At 33.0% G+C, this 11,402-nt stretch overlaps 1 protein-coding gene across 6 annotated transcripts; it reads right to left on the bottom strand.

The window, feature by feature from the left end:
- Nucleotides 1-432: 432 nt before the first annotated feature.
- Nucleotides 433-6,969, bottom strand: LOC137830004 (transcription factor EMB1444-like). Of its 6 annotated transcripts, XM_068637068.1 has the most exons (11): nt 5,909-6,969; nt 5,334-5,504; nt 5,152-5,236; nt 4,951-4,992; nt 4,197-4,256; nt 3,310-3,429; nt 1,946-3,124; nt 1,740-1,847; nt 1,057-1,197; nt 766-903; nt 433-676 (listed from the first exon to the last, which is right to left on the bottom strand). In XM_068637068.1, the coding sequence occupies exons 1-11, from the start codon at nt 6,001-6,003 to the stop codon at nt 590-592; spliced, it is 2,226 nt and encodes a 741-aa protein (XP_068493169.1). In that variant the 5' UTR covers nt 6,004-6,969; the 3' UTR covers nt 433-589. The 6 variants fall into 6 exon arrangements, with proteins under 6 accessions (XP_068493169.1, XP_068493171.1, XP_068493173.1 ...); XM_068637070.1 differs by lacking the exon at nt 3,310-3,429 and having other exon boundaries at nt 5,909-6,815; XM_068637072.1 differs by lacking the exon at nt 5,334-5,504 and having other exon boundaries at nt 5,909-6,755.
- Nucleotides 6,970-11,402: the final 4,433 nt, after the last annotated feature.

Here is an 11,402-nt window from a genome sequence, read left to right as displayed (position 1 = left end):
AACTTAGCACCATCTTCAAATAACTACAAAAAGACTTGCCAATTAAAATTTATTACAAGGTAGAATATTAGAATTTGCAGGACCTCTTGAATCAATTAGATTCAGAAGCAAAAACCATACACAAATGGCCACAATCTTTGTACACCCTAACTGCACAGTTAGATACTTATATAGAAAAAAAAGAAACAAGATGAAAAAAAAGACTTGCAGAGCAAAAATACAAGAGAACAAAAGAAGAATAAGATGAAAACCTGGATACTGATAATGCACGCAGTGGGGCTTGGAAGGATGGTAACTTGAAGAATGGTTGCATTGGAGTCATTTCACTCACGGTAGATTTTTCATCTTCAAAATTTTCCGTAGAAAACAGGAATAACATTTTATGTATTTTCTGATTAGGGCTTAATTTAGAAAAAAAAAAATTGAGATTCCTTTTCTAAAATTCAACCAAACATGTATACATACATGTTTCTACTTTTATTGAAAAAGAAAAACATAAACAGGTCCTAACATTTGGAGTATAATTTCAAAGATTGAGTTACAACAGTCACTGAAGTAGCTTTATAAGTTTCCAAGAATCAAATGGATTTTATGAATGCATTGTGCTCTTGGATTGCAGTAATTGAACAAGCGGCCACAAGATATCCAATCTGTGTAAATTTCTGTTGTTTTGGCCCTGTGGCAGACAATTCACTTTGCATCAATCACTTGGTAGTTGAACGTAATGCAGTGAGTTTGTTTAATTGAATTAGAAATAAAGCTTACTTCTGATCTTCCCTCAACCACAAAACATATACATGTCTTCTCACCATGAGCTTCTGTTGCACCATTCAGTATTGTCAGCCCCATGCTTCTGATGGCTTCTGCTATCTCAAGAAAATGGCTGCACTCCTCACACAGCATCTGCACCATAAGTCATAATTAGCATATACAAGGGACATATCTGTGGTTAGTACAATTTTAGAAGGGATTCTTGCCTCCATTTCCCATATGGAGATTTTCTCTTGTTTATTCTAGAAAAATATATTAGATTATAATTTTCAACTCCTAACACACCTCAACTAGCATCTGGCCATTCTTATTAAGATTCTCCACTAATATGGAACAAACTTTCAGATGGCCTCCTACTTCCATTGCCCAACTTGAACCTTGTTGATAACTTGATGATCCGTTAATGTCTTTTTGAATGTGATGCAACTGCGCAAGTTCAATAGTGTGAAACAATGGAGATAGTATAATAAAAATGAAATCACTCATTCATAAATCATTCAAATGGAGCAAACCAAACTTTTGAAATGGGTCATTCGACAATCAACACTATAAAAACTTGCTAGCTTAAATAGCAATTGAACAAATACATAAAATTTTATGATCCTGCTAAAGGGAAAATGTTGAGAATTAATATCGTTTCTAGTAAAACACATTTTCTTCTGAGGCAAAAGATACGTAACTCAGTCACAGCATAAATCAATACCAAAGTTAAATATTCAGTAAAGATTATATTTTAATATATTAAAAAATAATTTTGAATTTAAAAAACTGAAGTTTTAGTGCGGAAAACACAACAAGTGTCCTCTAAAAAATGCCAAAATCTTATTTGTGCAAGACAAAGGCCAAATAAGAAACAAGTGTATTTATAGGAATTAAATATCAATACTCATTAACTAAAGTATAATCAGTGAACTTCTTTTCAGCCCTATGAAACAGAGGCAGACTTCTAAAACTCTATCAAACTGTACCTTCGTCTTTGTGTCCCCAAATTTATTTAGCTTGTCAGCATGCTTAGTTACATTCTTGAGAAAGAGCATGTGTTTTATGGTGCACTCCAGTAGCGAATCAATACTGCACTGTTGACATGACCATATGAAACATTTAGCTATCTGAATTGGAACAACCATAAAAAAAAATCAAAACTTACTGAGACAGGACTATATACGACAGATACCTTTGCTCCATTGGGTACCAGTTCCCTCAACTCCTTAATACGATCTTGGATAAGTTGTCTGTCCCTTGGTCTAGGCCTACAACTTTCACCAGGCCTAGCCCTCTTCTTGCTGTTCTTAGTTGGTTCAGAAGATCTCTCAAACTGTTCACTACATGAACTAGGACATGTAGAAGAAAAACCCTTTGGGGACATTATACCACATATCCCAGATGAACTCAAACTATAATGTTTTTCCTCTCTACCAAGATGAGGCTGATCTATGGAACAGCTTTCAGAATTAATAGTGTGCACAGTGTGGATGGAACCCTCAGGATTACCTCCTGAGGCTATTGCAGCCTGCATTGTTGCCGAAACTGACAACTTGCTATTGACATTATTATTATGGCCTATGTTAGCCACCATAGCTTCCAAGAGATGCTCTCGCTGAGGTTCAGACGTCAATTGGCTACAGCTAATCTCATCTGATATCTCAGTGGCTTTAACATCTTGATTTGCCTTCACAGCCCAATCAAAATATTTGCTCTCTTTTAGAAAACTTGGCCCAAGTGCTTCATGTAACTCATAGCCAGCAGGAAACTTCAATGTGTATGTGGTATCCTTGGAACAAGGTTCAGTCTGAAACTTTGACATCCCAGTATCTTTTTGGGAGTATGCATCTAAAGGTCTGGACCAGTTCTTCACTCCTTTTTGGTTGATATCTACATAATGAAACTTTTCACTCTCACAAACAACTGTATCAAGAAAGTCTGAAGAGAAGGATACAGAATTAACTCCAGCATTTTCAGATGGACATACTAAATCATTGACACCATTATTATCTGTAACCAAATTGTGTAAAAAAGATGACAATTTTTTTCCTGATTCCACACTTGTATCTTCACGGCCACTACTGTTCCCTTCAAACTTTCTCTCATTTACAGGTCTCATCCCTAAAAGTTTCTGCTGCTCCACATTCATCATATTAGACATTGACTGAAGCAAAATGGAACTTCCATCACTGTTTAATTCAGGCCCCTCATGCTTGGCCACATCAACAGTCGTTTTCTCATATACAGCATGAGGTGAATCATTGTTCCCAGGACATTGAAAGGGCATTATGTTATCCAGTAATTCATGCTTCATGGTTTTCTCTGTAGTCTGCAAGTAAGCAGGCACACTTTCTGAAGTTTCTGAATCCATCTGAAAGAGAAAGATGAAACAAATCTTATGATTATGCTCAATGCATCCGTGATAAAAAAAAAAAAAAAAACTTTATACACATCATTTGCTCTGTTAGTGTGTGAAAAGATGTATATGTCAATGGTCACACAAGCACATTCATGCAGACTGAAGACACATACACAGAAAGAATGGAGAAAAATTACCACAGACGAAGAATTCTTCAGACTATTTTGTAATTGATTAGGAGCATGGCAAATTGTGTAATCTTGATTAGACAAAAAGAGACTTCGGATACATGTTATAACCCCCATATCTTCAGCAACCTGATATCAGGGATTACAGAAAAGGGGCGGATTATTAAATATTTCAATAATAAATAGACTTCTGCTTAAATATACATCTGAAAATATTCTAAATCTATCAATCATATCCATCTAAATCTTAATCAGAACATTAAGCACAAGGCCTACAAATTTACTGAATGCTTCCTTGTCAACGTGTTAGAATAGATCATAGAAGTAATTTCAGGAGTAAAAGGAACAACTAAGCACAAGTCTGTAATAAAAGCTAGAAAGCTTTCCCTAGATTAAGCAATCAACTTTCCAGCCAATTTACATAACAAAGAAAACAAAGACATGCCAAAAGCAAGGGGTTTCATTACCATTTAAATATGCAAGCATGTGATTTTCATAGTAGTAGCCTCAGTATTATTATATGTAGAATTGTATCCATAGAATCAGCACTAAAAAATCCATTTACATTTTATGGCCAACATGGACTACTAAGTTTACACAAATACAATTAGTGAAAAGGATTGACAAGTATTCAATCAATACCCTAATAACCACTCAAGCAGTTACCAAAATTAGATGGAGAAGAAATAAGAGGCAAATCATATTATTTGAATACTTATATTGTGATGGCAAATTACAAAAAAATCCAAACAAACTTTAAAATACTGAAACCAAACGTATGAAAGAGAATAGTGTATGATAACAGATGTGTTACTGAACTACAACAGCAACCACATTCACCAACAGCATGGGATTTAAGCACAAAAGTAAAAGAAAGAAGAATGTAGTCATCTTACTTTATTTAAGGAACCAAGTTGAACAACTCCAAGGGGGACTACGGCTATAACAACAATGGTCTACAATACAAAACAAAGGTCTGTCAATGAAAAATAATATTGCAGAAAAAATCATTCTCCAAAAGAGAACCACAGGTTTGCTAACAGAATACACTAGAAGTCCAGATTCCAGAAACCTAATTTTTCCTCACTTCATTACTATGCAACTACAGCAATCCGTCTATCATAGCACAAAAATCTAGCTCCATCTCCTTTATTTAAAAAATATAACTTTTAACAAATGAAGAGTCCTATTTAGGATCAAGTGAAGAACTCTAAGGCAAAATAATGTTACAAATTCATTGGCAATAGTGCAATACATGTGATTAATCAACATTTTATATAATTCTAAAATATGAATCACCAAAGCAGACTTTAATGCTCAGCAAGGTAAAATGATAACATGCAGATATCATTTGTTCATCTGAATCTACCAACTTTTGCAAATGCAGCACTCTAAATAAAAATGTACGGATGGGTTTGGTTGCAGCAAGTGAAATAGGAGCCAGGGTTCTTCTATGGCTAGATGATTTGTCATATCATCAAGTCCATTATCATAATAACTACTATTTTCCAAATATATTATTCAAACCAAACCATGCATTGAGCGTCATCCTTAGAAATGATAGGCAATTCCAATTTCTGGGTAAACATAGGAAATTCTGTCTAGCTATTTTCATTGAGATTGATTTCTTCACTGTGAGGATTATCTTACCCTAATTCCAGCAGAAAACTGAGATTGCCATCCATCAGCAAACTGAAAACAAACCAAAGAAGAGGGATGGAGATTGATTGGACGATTAGTTATGTACATTAAGCATCTTAGGTGTCAAGTTTCAATTATAGAATTTCAAATCTTACAAGGCAAAGAGAACACTAGTGTCTAGTGATAACATTTAAGAAGAATAATCTTCACCTCAAAAGATGGGACAGAGCTTGTAACTTGATTATCTACACAGATCCATCGATGTTTTCCTGTAACAGCTACCTGTCCAACAATTCTGTAAAAAGGAAGACATCAAGCTAAGAGCTGGAGCTACATAAGGATTATTTTTTTAATCTTAAGTATCCCACACATTCATTAGTTAAGTCATATACCCTTCCCCTAACGAATATACATGATATGACATCTTTGCCACAGCTAACCCTAGAGGATCATGCGAAAAATCTGCACTGCCAATCCGCTCCCATGTATTCTGGCAGCTCTTATTTTCAGAAGAGTCACAAATATTAGGATTGTCATAGTAAGCATCCTCCCATGTCAAGATCCTGAAGGCAAACATTACACCCAGAAAATAATTTGAGGAAATACGTTGAGTTTGAATCTTTAGCCTAAAGTACACGCAAGACCAACAAATCAATAGATGACTACACCCTACACAGTATCATAATAAAAACAATAAATGCAATCAAAAGGACGAAAACAGAGGACATCCAAGAGCAAACCCCTCCCGTTTGTCTCCTTCCAAAAATATTATGCATTCATGGATTCTGCATACTCAAGCTACGCCCTTTAGTTTAAATTCCAAAAGTAGATAATTCGAGCAAGTATCGTACATATATGCTCATACATGAAATCACCAAACTAAAATGAAGAAAACGTACTAAAAAGATGCAGTGAATAAATAAAACTAAAAAATAAGGTCAAGTTAAACTGAGAACATAAACCATACATCCGAGCCCGGTGTTTGAGCTTCCAAAAGATGGCATACTTCCAATCAGTACCCAAACAGAAGCTTCTGAGCAGTCGGTGCAAGTTGCTACCCATTTTCTCCTCCTTCACAAAATCAAAACTTTTTGACACCCTAAAAAGGGGTTGTCAATCAAAACCTCCAAAAAACCAAAACCACAACCACAAAACCAAAAACAACAACGACAACAACAAAACCCCTCCAAATCCCACTATACCACCTTTGCCTTAGCTTCCTCTATAAGACCCTCTTCCAGCCTGTTTCCTCCGCAGCCCTGCTCGCCGTTTTAATGGCGGTCCAACCGTCCCCGGTAGCAGCCGATCCCTACCCATTACTACTCACTCCACCAAGCTTCTAACTTTGCTACCTTAGGAGCTTCTAGAAGGACTCACACTGTCATTTGCTGCCACAAGAGATTCAACCAAACCCAACACACAGACACCAGCATTGCAAGCTTCCATGGCTGAATGCAGATTCCAAAGAGGTGAATGAAAAATCAAACTTAGCTTATATCTGAAGACATGGATGAAGCCAAAAAAAGAGAAAGCGTGAACTGAAGCCAGCAAGATATGTCAACTTAGAAAAAGAAGGTTATGGTGAAGATGGAAAAGAAAACACAAAGTTCAAGGCTTTATGGAAACTCAAATCATTAATTTCTACACTTTATGCTTCAATCGTTGGAAACAAGAATGCTGATTGTTTTACTTTCTTTCTCTAGAGAGAGAAACAGTTTCCTTCCGTAGCTAGAAATGCAGAAATGGAAGTGGTGGAAGAGAGTGTTTTATACTGGAGTTAACATGCGCACTTTGTTTCTTTCTAGCTTCTCAGTGGGGGGAAACGTGAGCACGCAGTGCACTTTAGCAAAGGGCAAGGGCATAATGGGCAACACATGCTTAACAATCAACACTACTGCTAATGAAGGGTTACATTAGAGGCTATAAAAAATTGAAGTGTAACACTGTAACCATGAGGCAAAAGGTGAAGGGAAGAGAGAAAATAATGAAGTTGTGGAACAACCCAATTGGGTTATGAGTAGGGTTTATGGTGTCAATTGATGTGGCCAACAACATCATACCAAATTGAGGAAAATGCATCCTTATCTTTTTCCATAAAATTTTCCCATCCATTTTTTTGAAACCCTGGTGAAGTTACTCCCTCTTGAGCCTTAACGTCCTTTTCAACAATGATCTTATAGCAGCAATGATCTTATTGGCCTAAAGTTGACACATTTTTCATCACATGTTGTAACCTTTTCCTACTTTATGCCTCATTATAATGTATATTCCTTAAGGATTCCTGGTCTTAATAAGTCATTTTTATCCCTTGAGGGTTCTCTTTGGGCCTACCCACATTCCATTTGTAGCGCTAGCAGCCATGCCCTGTGATCATGCCATGCACAGGTTTAACCGGGCAACTTCAATTTGATCCTGCTTCAAATGGGATAAGTCAAGCATGTTCGTCATTTCATTCAACAGGTTTTTTTCCAAGATGTTTTTCTCCTACCACCACCTTCAAATATGTACGTTTCCTTGCCCCGCACTAAACCCAACATCATTTTTTAAATCCCATTATTTGTTTTGACACTGCTTATTCAAGAGGGATTATTGCCATTGATCTTTAATCATTATATTTTTCTTCATCACATTGGTGATATATTAATTCATTTTGTTTTGGAGTAGTCTTTAGGGCAGTACTTCAAGCAGTATTTTAGAGATTCATAAACTTTCTAACTTTTTTTATATGGTTGAGTGTTTGATATGCAACTTCTATCATATACATTAAATGATTTTAATAAATTATTTAGTCTTTTATGGAATGTTGATTTAGGTAATGTAAAGATTCAATCTGTCGGGAGCAGTTAACTCATGGTTTCAGCAGTATTAAGGCACAATCACGCAACCTTGTATCTTGTTGCTTAAACATCTCACTGGACCCTAATAATGGCCCAGCATCTATCATCCCAAATTTGACTGCGAGAGAATGCTGCTGGAATTCAAATGGGTGTCTAGATATTGCTTCAAAATCTTATCTTGGTCAAAACCCACAAACAAAATAATTATACCAGTCTATAAAATATATAAACAAGCACAGCAGAGAGAAAAAAAATCATTACTATTATTTACCATAGCAGAATGAAAAAATAAAACAACTCTGAACAGCTGTTATTGTTGTTGTTATTATTACTTTGCAACAAATTTAATCTCAGTGTGATGAAAAGCTAGCTACAGGGTTGTGGTGATTGGATAAAGTCAACTAGGCTACATGCATGAATAAGCTTAGTGATAAGAAATGACTGTGGTTATCATGAATAATGCAAAGAGACAAACAACAATGATTTCTCCCTTGTGTTTTTTCTCCCTGTTTTCACCTAGAAAATTGAGTTTTTCTCTACTTTTACACTTTCCTTTTCAGTGGATTTCAATTAATTACCATGAGAAGGTAATGTAGTGGCAATATCATATCTGAGTTTTTTTCTTGCTTTTCCCTTTTTCTCTTGACATGGTTGGCAACCCAAATCATCGAAGTAGATCTTGTACTTGATCTTTTAACTAACACGTAATTTAAGGATGAGTCCTTAGCCTACAAAGTCATGAGTGGTAGTTTGATCTTCCTCTTCTCTCTCCTAGTCAATATAGATGGGCGTGAAAATGAACACCCATATGAAACTCAACCTTAAATATGATGAAACAAGTGACATTAGTGGCCACTACCTCAATCAATAATCTTTTACAAACAACTTAAGCAACCAACATTTACACTTTTAATGTCCAAACAAGATTTTTCTTTACCCTAACTTCCTTTTGCCAACACACTATCTTCAATACAATATTTCATTTTAACTTTTGCTTGTTTATTAAGCCCGTCCAACCAAAGTGACAAACACAGGGTATAAGGAATCCAAAGACTATCATCACCCTTCAAAATACTACACTCCTTCTTTGAACGAACTATGTTTCAAGTTTTGAGTGTAAAAGAAGATAGAAAAAGAAACTTAAGTTCTTGTAGGCCTTTGATTTATTTAGAAGAAAAAAAAGGTAAGTTTGATTAAAATTTTAAAAAAAGTGATTTTGATATATAATAGTCTATTAATTATTTTTTTTAGATTTAAAATATATGTATATATAATTTATGTTTGTTTACCAATTACAATAATAAAAATATTTTTTAAAAAGAAAGACCCTTGAACTTAATCACATCCAATTTTTTTATAATGGAAGATAATCTTTTTTTTATGAGAAAAAAAATAAATTTTATAAAAAACAACTGATTTGAATCAAAATGTATATTTATTTCAGCTTCGGTTTATATTAAAAAGTTAAGAAAATACTCGAAAAATTAAAAGAAATGGTATTTAAAAAAATTACAAAAGAAATTGTAACAGTACAAACATTTAATTTGAATAAGTTAACCATGCAAAAGAGTTGAGAAATGTTAGGAAGCCGTTTTCTATCCAATTTTTAAACAGGTTCTCTTTTATTAGTAAAAATTTATTTAAAAAATATGAGTAATACTGATCATTTTTATTATGATTTTATAACTTTTACTAAATTTTAACAAAAAATTTGAAAGTTATTCTTAGCATTCCTAAAAAATATTATATGTGTGACATTATTTAATTATAACTAGTATTACCTCATTTAATGAAATTATTGTTTGATGCATAAATTGTTGAAATTATTAGATGTGACCAGATATGTTGTGTTACTTAAAATTAAACTCTATAAAATGAATTTATTTTAATTTCCAGAAGGAATATCATAATTATATTTGCAAAATGTTGTAGTCCATTCAAGGACCACTAATAATAGTGTATGATGATAACAAGGACAGTTAAAATGGTCCAAAATCGAGTTGTCGCTTTCATGAAAGCTATATTTCTAATAGAATAATGAAGTTACTATTGATTTTTATTAGATTGTGCACAAAGTAGACATTGACCATATCCAACACCATGTTGTAATCTTAAATGATACAGTTGCAAGGAAAGTCAAGCATTATGTTGTTTTAAATTGATCAACTTTGGGCTAAAAGAGCTTATTCCTACCACCATGAAAGCTACAAATCCTTCTGTAACCAAACGTGATTTTGGCAAGATAAAGTGCTTCATAATCACATTCATCCCATACAAGACAAGCTAGGTTTAGTGGAATTTGTCACTTGTTAGATAGTGTCACCGATATTGTATACATCATATGCTCTCTTCTTTGTTTTATGTTAACTATTCAATGTTATTCACTCTCTTCTATATTTCTTACTTTAATAACTAAAACTGAAAATATTAGAATGCAAAGTTTTTTTCTTTTCCATGGTTATATCTAAAAGTTGAACTGTTCTTTCACATTATAACTAAAAATAAATTTGAAAATCTCACATTTACTAAATATAAGACCAAATTATAATATATAAGTGAAATAAATCTTTTTTTTATTGAATTCATTTAATGACGTTGAGTTAGGATTAAAATCATTATCCTTAATATGGTATTAGAGTCTACTATTATACAAGAGTTTATCATAGTCGAGATTTTGGACCTATGGTGCAACCTGCTATCGGATCCCATCGATTCTCATACTCGATGTCCTCAGCATGAATCTCACTTTAGTGAGTTGGTTTAGTATTAAAGTTACTCATGTGATGGTGTGAGAGTCACTACGAGTTTGTCCTAGTCGAGATTTGAGTCTAAAATATCATCTGTTATTGGGCCTCCATTGATTCCCACGTTCGATATCCTTGACGTGAGAGAATATATTGAAAATTTAGCACCATCTAAAGATAAGAGCAATTTGAAGTATATATAGATTAGGAAACACTTCACCTTATTAAATTAGGTTAGTGAGGTTGAATAAGGCATAAACTTCTTACATAAAATTAAAATATTTTTTTATAAAAAATAAATAAATTACTTTATTATTTTTAAAAATAATTTTAATTTAGATATAATTATTTCTTTGTAAGAGTAAGGTTTTGTTTTTTTCCTTCAAATTAAAAATTTATCCCCCTATAGATCTTATAGTTGATAAATTACTGTCTACTCATTTCACATTACAAGAAAATCATTAAATAGAAATTAATTTTACAGACCAAAATAATTAGTTATTATTTGACTAAATCAGAGATCATTTTTATAAACTAAAAAAATTATTGGTATCTAAAGTAGTTTCAATTATTAATAATAAATTATAAAATAGTTACTAAATTGTTATCTAACCATTAACTACCAAGATTTTAGCTACTTATTACTTTTTATTCTAAATTAGTTTTGTTAATATTTTAGAAACTAATTTATATATTAGAAACTAATCTTGGTATCTAATTTAGATACCAATGTTCAAACCATTTTATAAATTTTTATAAATAATAGAAATCACTTTAGATACGGTTACTTTTTTAGTTTCTAAAATAACATATAATTTAATTAATATAATGATTAATTATTTTTATCTTTAAATTTTATTATTATTTAATGATTTTCTTG

The sequence above is a fragment of the Phaseolus vulgaris genome, chromosome 7, assembly GCF_000499845.2.
Source record: "Phaseolus vulgaris cultivar G19833 chromosome 7, P. vulgaris v2.0, whole genome shotgun sequence".
NCBI lineage: Eukaryota > Viridiplantae > Streptophyta > Magnoliopsida > Fabales > Fabaceae > Phaseolus > Phaseolus vulgaris.
This window is presented reverse-complemented; position numbering and strand designations above follow the sequence as displayed.

Coding starts and splice junctions, on each gene's coding strand:
- LOC137830004 (XM_068637068.1), bottom strand. CDS start 6,003: ATGGGTAGCAACTTGCACCGACTGCTCAGAAGCTTCTGTTTGGGTACT. Junction 5,237..5,333: donor GTATATTCGTTAGGGGAAGG/GTATATGACTTA, acceptor TCCTTTTTACAG/AATTGTTGGACAGGTAGCTG. Junction 4,257..4,950: donor AGTTTTCTGCTGGAATTAGG/GTAAGATAATCC, acceptor TTTGTATTGTAG/ACCATTGTTGTTATAGCCGT.